Raw genomic sequence first — 19033 nt, 5'->3', positions numbered from 1 at the left:
GATTGGAAATCCCACCCATTTTTCGTGGAATATCATTGTCCCTATCAAACATTTAAGCCCCTACATATATTATTCCAATCATTATTTTAAATTTTGAATCGGACTGACAGTTTGTCCGGGTCCAACCGGATTTCCTATAAATATCTCGATTCTAAATGAACCATTACTTAAGTAAAAATTGTCGCTTTTTTGAAAACCGGCGGTTCAACCAATCCATCGGTTTCCAAGAACTGGTTCTTGAAAAACTGAAAATTTTCTAGTAATTCTCTCTCTTGCAAAATTAGAAAATCTGGAAAATCTAATCTGTAATTTACATGTTTAGATTTTTTAATGCCAAATAAATATAGAAACCTACCACAACTAAAATTCTAACAAATAAAATCTAGATTTGTTAGTACCAAATAATTATAGAAATCTATTATAACTAAAATTTCTAACAAATAAAATATATATCAATCTAGAATTTTGAGCACCAAATAAATATAGAAGCCTACTATAATTAAAATTCTAACAAATAAAATCTATCAATTTACTAAACCAAATATTATGGATATTCAAATAACTAAAAAAATATACTTAATTAAATCAAAACATTTTTTAGGATTTTTTATTTTTCATAAACTAAAGATAAAACATTGAAATACTTCGAAACTTCACAGAAAATGAAAGATTTGGGGAAAAAGAAAATTTTCAAATATTTTATTTCTTAATTATTTATTTTGTTAATTTCATCATCAAGAATTTTAAAATTTTTGTCTATATTATACTTTGATTTCATGGAGGTTGTTCATCAATATTTGTTTATAAAATATGTTACTGTTTAGTACTACTGTACATTTATAAAGTGAAATTTAATTTTTTAAATCTTATATTTTATTTATTCATCATGAATATTTTATAAAGATGTTATGAGAAAACAAAGGACCGTGTAATAAACAAAATTGGTTCGACCGAATTGAATCTCGGGTCCAACCAATTGAGCAAAATTTCGGTTTGATTATTGGTTTGGTTTTTAAAACATTGATTCCAAATTCGAATCAATACTTGCCTACAAATCGAAACCAAAACGATGTGGCAAAGGTTTTAAAAACATTGGTGTTTTACAACACAAACAGGAAACCTGATAACATAGAGAAACCAAACGACATCTTTATTTAGATAATAGATAGATAGATGTCTCAATATACAAACATAGAAGAAAACTGAGATCTATATGATGAGTTGGTCTCAGTAAGCTTCAATTAGTCCACCTCCAGCTTATAACCAATATCACCATCATCTTAAATAGGGAACAGTTCCACAAGAATCCTTCGCACAGTTATGTCTCCCGATCGAGGCAACAATGTCACGATCAATTCTTTCGAGCCTTCAGCGTCAATATCTTCCAGCAAAGTCGTTATACCCAACTCAAGGTTCGCCAGGGTGGGTTCTCCCTTATGGTGTCCGTGCGGAACATTTACAAAGCTACCAGCTAGTTCTCCAATGTCACCATCACCACCCTTGGCCGTGACATAAATGTCAAATCTTGCAGGTTTCCCTTTTTGATGCTTGATGCCTTCGATGAGAAGAACCTCAACTTCTTTTTCTTTCTCAGGCTTGCTACGAGATATATTTTGCCTCGAAACAACAACTCGAATGGGCTTAGCGAGAAGTCGGAGCCCTGATCCAAATTCGGAAACTGGGGAGCGTTTCAGTGCTTCAGCCGCTCTTTCAGCTGGTATCTTACATTTGAATTTCTTGAGTCTTTCAATGTCCAATGGGGAGGTCTTCAGATCGTAGGTGTATCTGAGTTGTTCCGGTGTGAGACAGTCCACTACCTATATTTTATTTTATATTTAAAAAAAAAAAAATTGAGTAAGTGTAGACACCTCAATTTGAACGGGCCACTTTTCGAAAGGGCCCAAAATGTCGATTCTCCAAATAAATGGGCCAACGGGCCTTAAAGGCCCAAATCGTTGAAAAGTGACATTTTGACCAAACCGAGGCCCCTAAGACCTCTCAACGGTTTAGGAGGTCGCCAAAAGGACTCGGCCTACCTTACGCTTTCCCATTATTCACCGCTCCGCTTCCAAAAATTAAAAATATCAAATTTTTGATAAATTTTACCAACGGGCCTAAAAAGCCCGATTCACCAACACGTGGCATTTTTTATCAAACTAATGATTGTAAAAATCTAAAAAAATTAAAAATGTGAGACTTGAGATACCTACCCCTCCTCTACTACCACCGCTCTGCCTCCGTATCCGTAAAAACCATAGGCCCACCTAAGGCCCACAAGCCCTCAACACTTTCCTAAATCGATTTCTCATCTTACCCTAACCTAAAATCAATCCCACATCACCTAAAATCTAAAACCAACCTATACCCTCAAAATCCATTTCAAAACAACCCTCAACCAATCCCTAAAACCCAAAACCATTTCTAAAACTCAAGCCCAACACTACAAAGCCCACAAATCATTAACCATATTCAATTCATTATCCAACCCACAACCCTAACCCATAAACCACAACCCACATCAACCAATCACTCTTTTATCATCAAAAGAGGACACATGTCATCACCCCATCTCACCTCCCTCACCCAACTACCTACCCCCATTAATTTGCTTTAAATCCCATCTACCCACCACACATCAACCCATCACCTTTTCTCTCAAATCAAACACATCTACCCCACACCCCTAACCTATACCTCCCCTAATCTACCATCATCATTTCCTACAAAACCTACATCTACAATCTAAACATACACCATCCTCTCAAATCAAACACTCAACCTCTCCCATCAACCTATCCCAACCCTTCATTTCCACCCACTTTAACACATGGCATCATCTCCTTCACCCTCCCAAAATATCATCAACCACCTCTTTAAATCCTCCATTCTCTTAAACCAAATACCATTTAATCTCAACCACCATCTTAAACTCACCTCACCAAACACTCCACCCAAATGGGTTGGGTAGGATCCAAACCATTTGGGTCAAAACTCACCCATTTAACCCCCCTTCCCTAAATACCCTCCATCTCCTCTAAATTACACCCACTTCTCTCTCAAACTCATAATCATTCTACCCTTTTTCTTCACTTCACCCCATTATATCCCTAAAATAACTCCTCAACATCTATAAATAACCCTCCTCCTCTTCCCAAAAATGGCCCCAACCTTCACTACAAAATTCTCTCCAACTCTCTCTACTAACAACCATCACCATTCTCACCAATTTTACCAACTCTCTCACACTAATCCTCCACAAGTCTCACTAAAAAAAACAAGAACAAAAGAAATCCCTACTCTCTCTAATCACCTCTTCCCATTCCCATACTCTCATATTATACTAAGGACTCAAGAAGACTCAAGAAGACTCAAAGAAGAAGAAGAAAAGAAGAAAGAAGATACAAGGTGGGTTCAAGGCAATCCCCCCCCCTCTCTCTTCTACACCCTCTCCTCCTCCCTCTTCTATCACCCTCTCCCCTTCATTTTATTTTTAGGATGAATGAACCCCAAGGCTAAAGGTCTATAAGGGTCATTTCCATCAATGGAATGACCCTATGATCAAGCCGAAAATGAACCCCTATCTAGGGTACAAATACACAACACGTGGCACATCGTTTTTCGTATTTTTTTAAAATCAAAATGACCGAGTTGAGTTGAGGTTACCACTATTTAGTGGGGAGAAAAGGGTGCCTAACACCTTCCCTTTTCTCCAACCGAGCCGCTTACCCCGAATCTAAATGTTCGATCAGTTCCTATCCATCGAGAGTCGCTAAAACGTCAAAAATGTCACTTTTTCAAAAAATGCACATCGGGTGACCATTCACACCCACTTATAATATGAATAGTGGCGACTCCAAACCATTGTAGATGTGGTCATCGTAATGGCGAAATCCCATGTCTACAGTAAGTATTTTTTTGGTCTTGGAACATTTCATAATTTGCCCATACCAAAAAAAAAAAGGGAAATGAAAATAAGCCTAATTATAAAAGCACTTCCACTAATTAATAAGAGTAACTCACGCTATAGCCGAATTTTTTTGTCATTAAAAGTTTCAGAAGAAACTAATTTTTTGTGAGGATGATCTCTATCATAAAAAATCAGCCCATTCCTAAATTTTTTTTTTTTTTTTTTTTTTTTTGATAAGTAGCAATTCATTTATAAACAAAACTAGGCCATTTGAGATGACCGAGCAAAAATTTTAATCCCATCAAAATAAGTTCAAGAATAATAAATCGTCATTTAGTTTGTAAACAACTTCATAGAATTTCTTCCTCTACATCCTTGTGGCATCGGATCATATTTTTAGAAGTCACAAGGTGAGCTTAACAATCCTTACTAAGATTTAAAATGTTATTAAGTTAGTAAGGGTAGCCTTACTTTTTACCCTTTGTTGGATAGTAAAAAGTTCGAAGAGTCATACACATACGAGAGAGCGAGAGAGAGAGACAAACCTTAACCTTAACCACGTTGCGATTTTCGTCGTAGAAGAAGAAAGCAGCATCGAGCCAATCACGGTCGTTGAATTCAGGAATGTAATTTTTAGACTCTTGATTTGGGTTTCTCATACCACTGAAAATGTTCCACATTCGATCCACATTTGCATGGTGACCAAAGAAAATAGGGTCACGTGCAGCTCTGTAGAAATCTCCCATATCATAGTGAGGTGGCTTACTTCTGCCTGTCCAATTGTGTATTGTGTTGTGTAGATTCTCCAAAGTACCTGATGAGTGTTTGTGTTCCTGTTCTCTAGCCCTCAGAGGTTTTCCCATGAAAAGGGAGGGTCGGGCTAATGCTTCTCTATCATACATTCTTGCCAAATAACGGTTATTGCATTTGATCACCTCATTACTGTCTCCGGAAATATCTCCCTCTTTAATATCATACTGGTAATCCAGCAGTAAATGAGTGTGATTTTGGTTGCGATTACAGTCGTACAAAGGAGAGCATTTATCCAAGTATATCTCTGGCATATACATGCCTTTGGGTGTATCCCAACTCCAATAAGGAATCGCGAAAGTTGGATCACCGATGAGTTTACCGAGTATCCTCTCCCAGAAGTAGATGTAGTATCGATGCCATGGGAGAAACAGCCAGCTTCTATGGATTTGCAGAGGAACTTCTGAGTTTACCTGATTATAAGCCTCATCACAGTAGGTGCAGTGAATTTTGGCCTGTTGGTAGAAGTTCCACTGATCATCAGGTTCAAGAGCCTTCATTTTAGCTATGGCTTCTTTAAACTTGTCTAACTCCTCTTCGGTTAACATGTGAGCTGGTTTTCTTACACGTAATGGCTCATCTCTGCTTGGGGGTTCGAAATCGTTGATTTTAACGGGGGGACTCTTGCTATAAAGGGGGCAGCAGTCCTTGGGCACTCGATCATACTTGTTAGGTATTATAAGATGGCACTGAGTTATGCAAGGTGGTTGCACTGGCTCAGCAATGGCTGTCATGTTGGCTCCTTCTTGGGAATCAATAGTACTGGCTATGGCACCATACAACCCACCGAAACCAAGAAGAACATTTCTTCTGTCTATCGTCGTCCCATATCGGTTTTCTCCTTCTTTTCTTTGTTTAAGATCACAGCTTGTTGTATTATAAGCTATGCGTTTGCCGCCTACACGATCCTTTTTTGCTCTCCTTCTTAGACGATTTTCAGGAGTAGTTGAGGGGATGATGGTGGTGGGTAAGGCCAACAGAGGGAAAGATGACATTGTTTCAATAATATTGGGGGTTTTGAACGAGAGGGAGTACTGAGTTTTGTGAGTGTATTTTGGGAACGTGATGGTTTATATAGAGATAAGACAAGAGTTAAGCTGGCTCCATTATTAAGGCACGTGGGGTGCACATGGATTGTGACGAGGTCTTAAAAAGATGTCAGCCCTTTAGATTTTTTGACGTAAATCATATTTAAAAGAGAAATTTACCGGGCAGATCCAACTGTTGCATTTTTATTAAAACAACTCCGCGAACCTTACTTTTTCAAGTTCTTACCCACCAAACCTCATTTTATCAAGTTTGTTACGGATAAAACTCTGCAATGGGATCCACGCCATAAAATCCAAATTTATGTGATTAATTTATTATTTAACGTTACTTTGGAGTGGATTCCAACGGAATTAATTTGTGGCATTTAAAAACATGAACCGATGTCACAAGGTTATAAAAGACAAAATTCTAACAATTTTAAAAAAATAATTAATTTCCAAATTCAAATTTTAATTTTAATGTTAATTTTAAAATTTAAAATTTAGTAGCCATCCATTTTCAACACCTACAATTAAGCTTTAAAAGGTTTTGATTTTTTTTTTATACTTTTAATCTCAATTTTTCCATGAAACATAGAAGATCGTGCTATTGGATTGCTAATTTGAAAATTCATGTGAGCCAAACGACTCTTCGTAAGATTTGAAACCTTACTAAATTAGTCATTGTAGCATGATTCATAAAATAAGATTTATTCATGTAACAAACTTGATAAAGTAAGAAAATTCTATAAAATTCAATAGCCTTAGGTCGTAAAATATAGATTTTTTAATGTTGTGAAATCCATCGATTCTAAACTCACTAATATGATAAACATAAAGAGTTCAATGGAACCCGAGGTCCTAACTTACTTGAAACTAATTAGTAGGTTTTAGGCTCCATCATCGTAGACCTAGTCACTTTTAGATCTGATTTTGGGTAACCATCTTAGGGGCGTAAAAAGAATCGGGCCTTCTTCGAATATCTAATGTTTGCTTGACTTGTGGATTCATTATATCTATAATTATACTAATTAAGATTCTAATTAAGCACTAACCAAGAGGTGTCTTGAAGTAAATGCTCTTCAATTGATATTAAAAATATAAAGGTGTCTTGAACTAATTAGGATTCTAATTAAGTATTAGTCATTTTTAAATCTGATTTTAGGTAACCATCTTAGTCATTAAAATTGAAATTATATAAACAGACATTCTTATTCCCCATTCCTTCAAAATTTTAAGTACAAACAAATACTCTATATCATAATTCTCTAAATTTTCTTCTAATTTTTTTTTTTCCATTTTGAGTAATTTGGTGGATAAGAGACCCCACCCTTTGATAAAGTAACAAAACTACTTATCTAATAATCGTGTTGTCAGAAATTAGAAGTTAGATTTTTTTCTCAATAAAAAATAATTGTCTCTTTTATAAGATACTTATCTGTTCTTCTTATTAAAGATATTATATCTATTTTAATGGATACCCGATGGGTATATATTTAGTATTTCTAGTATAGGCTCGAATTTCAAGCGTCTCAAATTGGTAGTCGGACGAGATAAAATTTGAGAGTCGCTATTGGCACCCCAACCTTTTACTTATCATACCCCATTTTTTAAAAAATTAAAACACATTTTTCAAACGTTATGATGGTTTGGCTGAAATTATAATCCCAACATCACATTATAACATTGTTTAAAAATTTTCAGTAGCTGTTTCCAACTATGGTTAGGTTTGTCTAAAATTTTAAATCCAAAAACAATAAATCTAGAAGAAAGAAAGAAAAAAAGCTTCTAGTGACACCCCCCAACTTTTACTTATTCTCAAGCATCGACTTATTTTCTTTATTTTTAATTGGGGTGTAATAAGTAAAAGTTGGGCACCAATAGCAACTCTCAATTTTAACATGATTTTTCTTTTGTTTGGAGAAAGAACCAAGAAAAAGGCAATTTAACTAGCTAACGGTCATGCATGTGTTGCACGATGCACGCATTCGTCCAATATCCATGAATGCTGGTCCTACAACCTATATGATATAATTAGATTGAAACCAAGCAGTTGATTCAACGTGACCAGTTTTTCTATTATTTAGAGCTTAAGGTGTTTAAATACTCTTTATTTGACACGTCATAATCATAGAAAAATGACCCATTACAACTAGTCTAAACTCCCAACTACTTGCCTTAGCATTAATATTAGGGCTTAAAACGAGTCAGGTTCGGGCCAGATATGTTTCTACTCATATCCATATCCAAATTTTTAATACGCGTTCATCCAATATCCGTGAATGCTGTCCTACAGCCTATCTAATTTAGTTCAACCGAAACCCAACAGTTGAGTCAAAGTGACAAGCTTTTCTACAATTTAGAGTTTAAAGCGTTTAAATAGTCTTTGTTTCACACATCCTAGTCGTAGAAAAATTACTCGCTACACCTGAGTTAAACTCCCAACTACTTGCACTAGTATTAATATTAAGGCTTAAAACAGGTCGACTTCAGGCCAATTATGTGTCTACTCATATCCACGTCTGGATTTTTAATACATGTTCGTCCAATATCAATGAATGTTACTCCTACAGCCTATCTGATTTAGTTACACTGAAACCTAACAATTGAATCAAAATGATCAGTTTTTCTACAATTTAGAGGTTAAGGTGTTTAAATAATCTTTGTTTCACACGTCGTAGTCGTAGAAAAAATACTCGCTACAATTGAACTAAACTCCCAACTACTTGCACTAGCATTAATATTAAAGCTTAAAACGGGTCGAGTTCGAGCTGCTGAAAGCGCCCTCGATCCTTGGAGTGCGCGGATCCTCTTTTGACCCTTGAGGTTTGGGAGTCGCCACCTAGTTGTTAAGGTCTAGGAACCAAACTGACTCTAAAAAAGGTAAACTAATCTACGAAAGAGAAAAAGAGTCCGGGGATCACGTTACGGGGTTGGAAGGTGTTAGGTACCAACCCCGCCCGGCCAAAGCCGGTCTCTACTAACTTCCCAAATAAATCACATTGCTAAAAACCTAGATAGAATAAAAATAAAAAAATTCATACCTTTCCGATAGTAAGGATTTTGTTCCCTCAGATCTGACAAAAATAGCTCTTTGTACCGTACTCCCTTGCTTCGTTCTGTCTCCGGATTTGATTTCGGATTTTTGAGACAAGGTATCTCCTTATTTTTGGATCTGAACTCTTCAAGTTTGTTGCGGATTTTGGGGTGTTTTTAGATGGCTTTTAGGTGTTTTCTAGGCTAAAATTGAAAGAGGGATGTTAGGTAAGGAGTTGGGGCTCCAAAACTAGGGTTTATGGGAGGCTATGGGGGCTTCTAAACCTACTTCTCTTAGGGTTTATGATTTGATACGAAAATAGGATGTGAGAACCTCTATTTATTGAATTTTTTAAGGGTTAATTTGGATAGAGTTAGTATTTAATTAGAGTTCTTTTAGTTAAAGTTGTGTTTTAGTTAGAATTATTTTAGGTAGAATTGTATTTTAATTAGAATTGTTTTAGGTAGAATTGTTTTTTAGTTAGAATTCTATTAGATGGAGTTATTATTTAATTAGAATTCTATTATGATTTTGACTTTTGATCTTATTTGATTGACTTTTAATATTTTGACTTTAGTCTTAATTGATTGATTTTTAATATCTTTGACTTCAGTCTTGCTTAATTGACTTTAATTTTGACTTTAGTCTCACTTGATTGACTTTAATACCTTGACCTTAGTCTTGCTTGATTGGCTTTAATTTTTGGAGAACCCCCCTCTATTATATCTTTAATTCTTTGGACCCCCAAATGGAGGGGTCCTTAAAGAAATATCTCACGAACCCTCAACAATTTTACTTGAAAGCCCGATTGATTGATTTTTTTAATTCAAAATTTTAAATTAATTTCATTAATATTTCACTTTAATTATTTAATGTTTTATTTATTAATTTCGAATTTTTTAATTATGAAAATTATGAAATTACCATTTTGCCCCCAAAGAGGACTTTTCACGTTTTAAGTCAGTTTTTAATGTTCTAGGATGTTTTAGAATCGATTTTTCGTAAGGAATTCAATGGAAATATTATTTTGTGTCATTTATGAAATTTTTGTGTGAAATGTTCATGAACTTTATGAGGGGCATTTTCGTAATTTTGTCAAATTCTGTTAAAATTGGCGAAATGATTTATTTGGTTTCGATTTGTTATTTTATGTGTTTGAATGGGTTTTCCTAAGCGTCATGTAGGCTCTAGGGTTGTTTTGATGTTAGGGGTATATTGGTAATTTGGTCATTTTTAGTGATTTTTATCATGAAACTTCTTTTTGGTCTGTAAGATAATGATTTCTATGTTTCTAGAGTTGTATTTTCCTAGCGTAGCGTGATTTTTAAGGTCTTGTCAGTTCGAGATACCTCATCCGGATTTCTGAAACATTTCTGGTAACGAAACAAAGCAATGGAATAAACATCCATCATTGGGAATCCTTGCGATCGGGTTGACGAGTTGATTAATCACGCGAGTGCAAAAAATGGGGTGTCTACAGATGCCCCTCTTTGGCAGAGGGTTGAAGCAAACTAGATAGCAAATCTATTTTGGTAGATAGTGCGATATCCGAATGCCAAAGTTAGTGACAGTTCATTTTGCAGCCAATATCCATGAATGTTGGTCCTACAGTCTATCTGATTTAGTTCAACCGAAACCCAACAGTTGAGTCAAAGTGACAAACTTTTCTACAATTTAGAGTTTAAAGTGTTTAAATAGTCTTTCTTTCACACGTCGTAGTTATAGAAAAATTCTTTGTTGTAGCTGAACTAAACTATCAACTACTTGCACTAACATTAATATTAGGGCTTAAAACTAGTCAGGTTTGGGTCGGATATGTGTCTACCCATATCCATGCCCGGTTTTTAATACGTGTTCATCAAATATCCATGAATACTAGTCTTATAGCCTATCTGATTTAGTTAGACTAAAACCTAACAGTTGAATCAAAGTGATCAGTTTTTTTCTAAAATTTAGAGATTAAGGTATTTAAATAGTCTTTGTTTGACATGTCGTAGTTGTATTAAAATTACTCGCTACAGTTGCACTAAACTCCCAACTACTTGCCCTAGCATTAATATTAGGGCTTAAAATGAGTCAGGTTCAGGTCGGATATGTTTCTACCCATATCCATATCCGAATTTTTAATACGCGTTCATCCAATATTCGTGAATGTTGTCCTACAGCCTATCTAATTTTGTTAGACTGAAACCTAACAATTGAATCAAAGTGACCAGTTTTTCTACAATTTAGAGTTTAAGGCGTTTAAATAGTCTTTGTTTCACACATCCTAGTCGTAGAAAAATTACTCGCTACACCTGAGCTAAACTCCCAACTACTTGCACTAGCATTAATATTAGGGCTTAAAACAGGTCGGGTTTAGGCCAATTATGTGTCTACTCATATCCACGTCTGGATTTTTAATCCATGTTTGTCCAATATCAATGAATGTTACTCCTACAGCCTATCTGATTTAGTTACACTGAAACCTAACAATTAAATCAAAATGACCAGTTTTTCTACAATTTAGAGGTTAAGGTGTTTAAATAATCTTTGTTTCACATGTCGTAGTCGTAGAAAAATAACTCGCTACAGCTGAACTAAACTCCCAACTACTTGCACAAGCATTAATATCAGGGCTTAAAATAAGTCAGGTTCGAGTTGGATATGTGTCTACCTATATTCATATCCAGATCTTTAATTCAGATCCAAATTTTGATCCAGATCCTATTAGTTCAACCATATCCTTTTTTTAACGTTCATTAAACTGATATCCAAATCCAATCCGACCGATTAAATTGATTCGGGTCAATCAGGTTGGATAATTTCATACCATTACAAAGCAATTTATTAAAAATGTGGCTTAAAAGTGATTTGAAATCAATACCTCTCCCCTTTTTAAAAGAAACTTTGGACACTACAACTAATACTCATTTGTTGAAGAATGATAGACTAAAAATTATAAAAACATAACATACAACATACAAAATAATATATCATTCGAATATAGGCGGATATAGGAGTAGGTCCGTATCCAACTTGGGTCAAGGGACATCAACCCATATCCTACCGATATTTTAATTCGAATATACTTGAAGAAATCAAATCCACTAAAAATCATATTCGGATCGTTCGAATTTTGAATAAAATCTGACCCATTTTAAGTCCTAATTAATATCCCTATGAATATCGGTATGCGTGTTCCCAGAAGTCAGACCAAACACACTAGAAGATTAATGTAACATTTTGATGTTTGAAATTCTAAGATTAGTGGTGTCAAACTTTCTTTTTCTTCGTTGGAAATGCTACTAATAACATGGTGGAATTTAGGACATTGGTTGGAGGCGCGTGATAACTAATTCCTTTTCAATGTTGCTTGATTCCAAGAGCTTAGATTCTTTATCAATTTTTTGCTTATTTTAATTGCTTTATTTATTTATAAGGTGAATTAATATTTCATGAACAGAAAAAGAGTTATTTATGGTTCTATCTCAGTATTCATTTTAATTACCAAAATAAGAATAATCACATTTTCGATAAAATAAAGAATTCAAAATGAAGTTTCTATTTCGTAGGTTAAAGTGACAATTTCTACTTGATTTTATTAAAAAATCCGATAGGATTCAATGAAACCACCGGTTGAATCTTATTTTAAAAACATTGTATAGAGCAATGATAGTGTTGAGGGGTGCTTTGCAATGTTCCTCACGTCTCGTCGTTCTCCTTTATGATCGGGCAACTAAGGTTTACGTCATATTGCTCTAAAAATGACAGCCCAAGACCGTCATTTTTTTTTAAACAACTGCACTATAGCCGTCGTTTTTAAAAAATGACGTTTTGGGACTGCCGTTTTTATAGCAATTTGACGTATATATTCATGTGACAAACTTGATAAAGTAAAGAATTTTAAGAAATTCGATGGCCTTCGATTGTCAAATATAGACTTTTTTCATATTGTGAAACTCATCAATTCTAAGCTAACTAATTATCTGATAAACATAAGGAGTTCAATAGGAGCCCAAGGTCCTAACTTACCTGAAACTAATTAGTTGGTTTTGGGCTCCATCATCGTGGACCTAGTCATTTTTAGATCTGATTTTGGGTAACCATCTTAGGGGCATAAAAAGAATCGAGACTCCTTCGAATATCAGATGTTTAGTTGTCTAGTAGATTCGTTATATCTATAATTATACTAATTAAGTATTAACCAAGAGGTGTCTTGAAGTAAACGCTCTTCAATTGAAATTAAAATATAAAGCTAACATGGGTTTTTTTGTTTTTTTTTCATAAACAACCATTCTTATTCCCCATTCCTTCAAAATTTTAAGTATAAACAAATACTCTATATCGTAATTCTCTAAATTTTCTTCTCAATTTTTTTTTCCATTTTGAGTAAGCTGGGGGATAAGAAACCCCACCCTTTGATAAAGAAACAAAACTACCCACGAGTAGTATAGTTACACCTTACATCCTCAGAAATAATACTCACTAGCTCTTGAAGGATGGTATTACCATCTTTCATTACAAGGAAATCTTTTTCATAAGCACCTAGAATCAACTATCAAGTAAGAAATTAGAAGTTAGAAATTTGTTTTCATTCAAAAATAATTGTCTCTTTTATCAGATACTTATCTGTTCTTCTTATTAAGGAAATTATATCTATTTTAATGGATACCTGATTGGTATATATTTAGTATTTGTAGTATAGGCTCGAATTTCAAGCGTCTCATATTGGTAATCGGACCAGATAAAATTTAAGAGCCCTTGTTGGCACCCCAACTTTTTTCTTATTATACCCCATTTTTTATAATTCTTTTGCACTCTCCTTTTTAAAAATTGAAACACACTTTCCAAACGTAGGTTATAATGGTTTTGCTCAAATTATAATCTCAACATATTGTTGAAAAATTTTCAGTAGCTGTTTCCAACTAATGGTTAGGCTAGTCTAAAATTTGAAATCCAAAAACTATAAATCTAGAAAGGAAAAAAAAAAAAGCTTCTAGTGACACCCCCAACTTTTACTTATTCTTTAGCATTGACTTATTTTCTTTATTTTTTATTGGGGTGTAATAAGTAAAAGTTGGATGCCAATAGCAACTCTCAATTTTAGACACGATTTTTTTGTTTTGTTTGGGAGAATGAACCAAGAAAAAGGAAAATTAACTAGCTAATGTTCATGCATGTGTTGCACGTTGCACGAATTCGTCCAAAATTTATGAATGTTGGTCCTACAGCCTATATGATTTAATTACATTGTAACCCAATAATTGAATCAACATGAACAGTTTTTCTACTATTAGGATCTTAAGGTGTTTAAATAATTTACGTTTCACACGTCGTAGTCGTAGAAAAATTACTCATTACACCTAAATTAAACTTCCAACTACTTACACTAGCATTAATATTAGGACTTAAAATGAGTTAGCTTCGAGTCAGATATGTACCTACCCATATTTATATTTAGATTTTTAATTCGAGTCCAAATTTGGATCGGGATCCTACTCGTTCAAATTATATCCAATTTTTTTTACTTTCATTAAACTCATATCTAAATCCGATCCGACCGAATTAATAGATTCGAGACAATCGGGTTGGATAATTTCAAACCATTACAAAGTAATTTTATTAGAAAATATGTCTTAAAAGTGATTTGAAATCAAGACCTCTCCCCTTTTGAAAAGAAACTTTGAACACTGCACCTAATAATCATTTGTTAAAGAATGATAGATTAAAAAATATAAAAATATAACATACAACATACAAAATAATATATCATTCAAATATAGGTGGATATAAGGGTGGATCCGTATCTGGCTCATGTCCAACTCTAGTCAAGGGACATCAACCCATATCCTACCCATATTTTAATTTGGATATATTTGAAGAAACCAAATCCACTAAAAATCATATTCGGATTGCTCGAATTTCGGTTAAAATCTTATCCATTTTAAGTCCTAATTAATATCCCTTTGAATATCGGTATGCGTGTTCCCAGAAGTCAGGCCAATCACATTGGAAGATTAATGTAACATTTTAATGTTAGAATTTCTAAGTTTATTGGTGTTAGACTTTCTTTTTCTTCATTCGGAATGCTACTAATAACATGGTGGAATTTAGGACATTGGTTGGAGTACGTGATAACTATTCCTTCTCAATGTCGCTTTATTCCTAGAGCTTAGATTTTTTTATCAATTTTCGTTTATTTTTATTGCTTTAATTATTTATAGGGTGAATTACTATTACACGAACAGAAAAAGAGTTATTTATGGTTTTGTCTCACTGTTCATTTTAATTACCAAAACATGAACAATCACGTTTTCAATAATAAAAAAATTCAAAACAAAGTTTCTATTTCATAGGTTAAAGTGAGAATTTCGTAGGTTACTTGATTTTATTAAAAACTCCGATAGGATTCAATGAAACCACCAATTCAATCTTATTTTTAAAATGATGTATAGAACAATGATAGTGTTGGGGGGTGCTTTGCAATGTTCCTCATGTCTTGTCCTTCTCCTTTACGATCGGGCATATAAGGTTTAAGTCATATTGCTCTAAAAATGACAGCATGAGACCGTCTTTTTTTTTTTCAAAACGATTACACTGTAGCCGTCGTTTTTAAAACACGACGGTCTTGGACTATCATTTTTATAGCAATATGACATATATATTCTGTTGGAATTATTATTTATTTTCATTATTAAAATTATTTTGTGGTCTTTTCACATATACAAATTTTATATAAACACTGGATTGTAATTTGTTCAAAACAGTAAGGATAAAATTGGAAACTATGCTAATGGTCTAGCATTAGTTACCAACATCAAATATGATGGGTTAGTGAATATCCTATCAAAATTTAAGTGGTATTCACCTAATACTAAAATTCTATGATGGGTAGAAATCTAGTATCATCTTTTATAAATAGGTGGTCGTCCCTCTCTCTCTACACACACAGATTATTCTATCATTGAGATAGAGGTTCCCATCACTAAATATGTAGGTAGAGTTGGGGTAGTACGCCTATTCTTCACAGATCAAGATCAAAATATTCTTTATAGATAATTGGAGAAACGAATTCAGGTATTTTACAATTATTGCTTTTCGATTCGATTATTCTATTGTTTGTTCAAGATTAAATTCTAGATCCATGTCTATTATATTCACAGTATTTTTCCTATCATATTCACGTAACAAACTTCATAAAGTAAGAGAATCTTATGAAATTCAATGGCCTTGGATCGTCTAATATAGATTTTTTTCATGTTGTGAAACTCATCAATTCTAAGCTAATTAATTATCCATAATGCCCCAACCCCCTCTTTTTCTCTATTGGTTGCTATACCAGCGCCCCCAGCCATTGATCTTGTACTCTATAGCACCCATAACGCCCTAGACCCCTCTATTTCTCTGTTGGTTGTCGTACCAACACCCTAGCCATTAATCCTGCACTCTATAACACCTCTACAGCATTCACAGTACTGTAACTCAGTCATCCACAGCGTTGTAATATAGCCCCTTTGCTGCTCGGTCTTTCCATGCGCTACTACAACGCTTCTCTCACTGCCCTCGTCTCCCACATCCTCACAACAGCGAATACTCGCAAGTTTTTGAATTATACCTGAAGGAATCGATTCCCGATAATTCTCTTTATAGGTAAGTTCATTGATGGACTTTTTATTTTTATTTTTTTTTATCTTTGTTCTTCTTTTAGTCCTCGTCTTTACGACATTTTTTCATGTATTGATAGGATTAGGGAAACGTTTGTTTATGCGATTCTTGTTTATTTTTATTTATTCTTGCACATCAAATAGGATTCAATAGTTTTTTTCATATGTATTTTTCATATTTTTATAGTAGGTGTAGGAGGGTATTTTTTATTTTATGTAGTTTTTTGTATTTTTATATCTATAAGATTAGGATAATTTTTATGTATTCTTTTCTATACCTTATTTATTCTTTTGCATATCGGTAAGATTAGGAAACATTTTTAGGCATCTCTCTTGTTTGATTTTTTTATTTTTATTTGTCTTTGCATATTAATAGGATTAGGAGAACTATTTATTTGTTTATTTTTGCATCTTTTTATGAATTTGTGGTGACATGATCCTTGTGTTTGAGCATGATGGTTCTATATGTTTTCTACGATAAATTTGTGATAAAGACTATTCCACGTGATAATATATTTTTAACATGAGGAGTATGCATGTCGTTGCATGATAGTTGCTTTGGAAAAATTGAAGGTCACGCATGCTTGACCGTTTGGGTCGATTTAAGAATCATTTGAAAATTGAAAATATTTTGTGCAATGATATTTATCAATCTTCAATTTGTAAGTATGACAACCTAGATTCTTTGTTATTTGGTAAATTTCCAATTGAGTAACTCTTGACAATTCCATAAGCCTCTAATTTGAGACTTCATTATTCATATAATTCTTTTTTGGAAATTACTTGTGGGTCATTGAAAAATTCATATTGGGAACTTTCTCATATGGGATTGCATAGTTTTCTATTTTGGGAGAACATATATTCATAGATTTCTAATTTAGAAATTTCATATTTTAGTAATTTTTCAATTTAGAAGATTCTGCATTTTTATATTTAGAAGATTTACATTCATATGGAAATTTAGGCGTTCCTAATTCAAAATTTTACATTTCTTGAAACTTGCTACTTTGGAGAATGTATCTTTTAAATTTCTAATTTGGGAATTTAGCATATATTTTTTGAATCATAATTTGGGAAACTTCAAATTCCCAATTTGAAAATTCTATGAGTTCCAATTTTGTAGTTTCTATTTAGGACAGTTTGGGAAATATTGCATGTGGAATTTCTTAATTGGTTTTAGATCATGGGGTTAATTATGGCTTTTTCAAATCATTCTATTTTTTGTGGAATTCAAAGAATAATCATGTAATAATGGAAGAATCTTAGCCTTAGGATTCATTTGGCAAGCCTGATATAAATTGATGATGATAATTGGACCATAGTCTTGACCGTAGTCTTCCTTGTTGACCATAAGTTAGTTTTGAATCGTAATAGAGACTGATCATGTTGATCGGGCGAGTTCGATGCCTAACACCTTCCAAAATCCGTAATATGACCCCTTATCCATATCTCTGATCCGTGGATCGACTCATATCCATTTGGAGTTACTTTTGGTTCCTAGATCTAAACTAGGTGGCGACTCCCATTTTTCAAAAATCCCCATTTACCAATCGGACCCCTAACCACTATTTAGTAAAAAAAGGTCAAGGCTATTTTAACGTTGTAGTCCTAGAAAAATTACTCGATACAGTTGAACTAAACTCCCAACTACTTGCACTAGCATTAATATTAGGGCTTCAAACAGGTTGGGTTTGGGCCGGATATATGTCATTATCCGACTTTTTAATATGCGTTCGTCCAATATCCATGAATGCTGGTCCTACAGCCTACTTTTTTAATTAGACCTAAACATAATAGTTGAATTAAAGTGACCAGTTTTTCTACAATTTAGAACTTAAGGTGTCTAAGTAGTATTTGTTTCACAAGTCGTAGTAGCAGAAAAATTACTTGGTACAGTTGAACTAAACTTCCTATTACTTGTACTAGCATTAATATTAGGGTTTAAAACGAGTCGGTTTCGGGTCCGATATGTGTCTACCCATATCCATGTCCGGATTTTAATATGCATTCATCCAATATCAATACATGTAGGTCATACTGCCTATCTGATTTAGTTAGACTAAAACCTAATAGTTCAATTAAAATGACTAGCTTTTCTACAATTTAGAGCTTAAGGTATTTAAATAGTCTTTGTTTCGCACGTTGTAGTAGTAGAAAAATTATTCGCTACAATTGAACTAAACTCCCAATTAATTGCACTAACATTAATATTAGGGCTCAAAATGGGTCGGGTTCAGGTCGGATATGTGTCTACCCATATCCATGTCCGAATTTTTAATACGCATTCGTTTAATATCAATGAATGTTAGTCCTACAACATATCTGATTTAATTAGACTGAAACCTAACAGTTGAATTAAAGTGACTAGTGTTTCTACTATTTAGAGCTTAAGGTGTTTAAAAAGTCTTTGTTTCACACATCGTAGTCGTATAAAAATTACTCGTTGCAACTAAACTAAACTCCCAACTACTTGCATTAACATTAATATTAGGGCTTAAAACGAGTCAGGTTCATGCTAGATATGTGTCTACCTGTATCCATGTCCGAATTTTTAAAACACATTAATAAAATATACATGAATGATGATCCTACAGCCTATCTGATT

General features: G+C 33.8%; 1 protein-coding gene across 1 annotated transcript; it reads right to left on the bottom strand.

Annotated features, from left to right (window-relative positions):
- Nucleotides 1-1138: 1138 nt before the first annotated feature.
- On the bottom strand, nt 1139-5770 carry LOC147411330 (polyphenol oxidase, chloroplastic-like). The gene is made up of 2 exons (XM_086451041.1): nt 4453-5770; nt 1139-1817 (listed from the first exon to the last, which is right to left on the bottom strand). Exons 1-2 carry the CDS (start codon nt 5710-5712, stop codon nt 1281-1283), a joined length of 1797 nt encoding a protein of 598 aa, XP_086307167.1. The 5' UTR covers nt 5713-5770; the 3' UTR covers nt 1139-1280.
- Between the last annotated feature and the right edge of the window lie 13263 nt (nt 5771-19033).

The sequence above is a fragment of the Akebia trifoliata genome, chromosome 1 (assembly GCF_017979445.1).
Source record: "Akebia trifoliata isolate Shusen 1 chromosome 1, ASM1797944v1, whole genome shotgun sequence".
Classification (NCBI taxonomy): domain Eukaryota; kingdom Viridiplantae; phylum Streptophyta; class Magnoliopsida; order Ranunculales; family Lardizabalaceae; genus Akebia; species Akebia trifoliata.
Note: the sequence above shows the minus strand (reverse complement) of the source record. Positions and strands in the feature narration are given on the sequence as shown.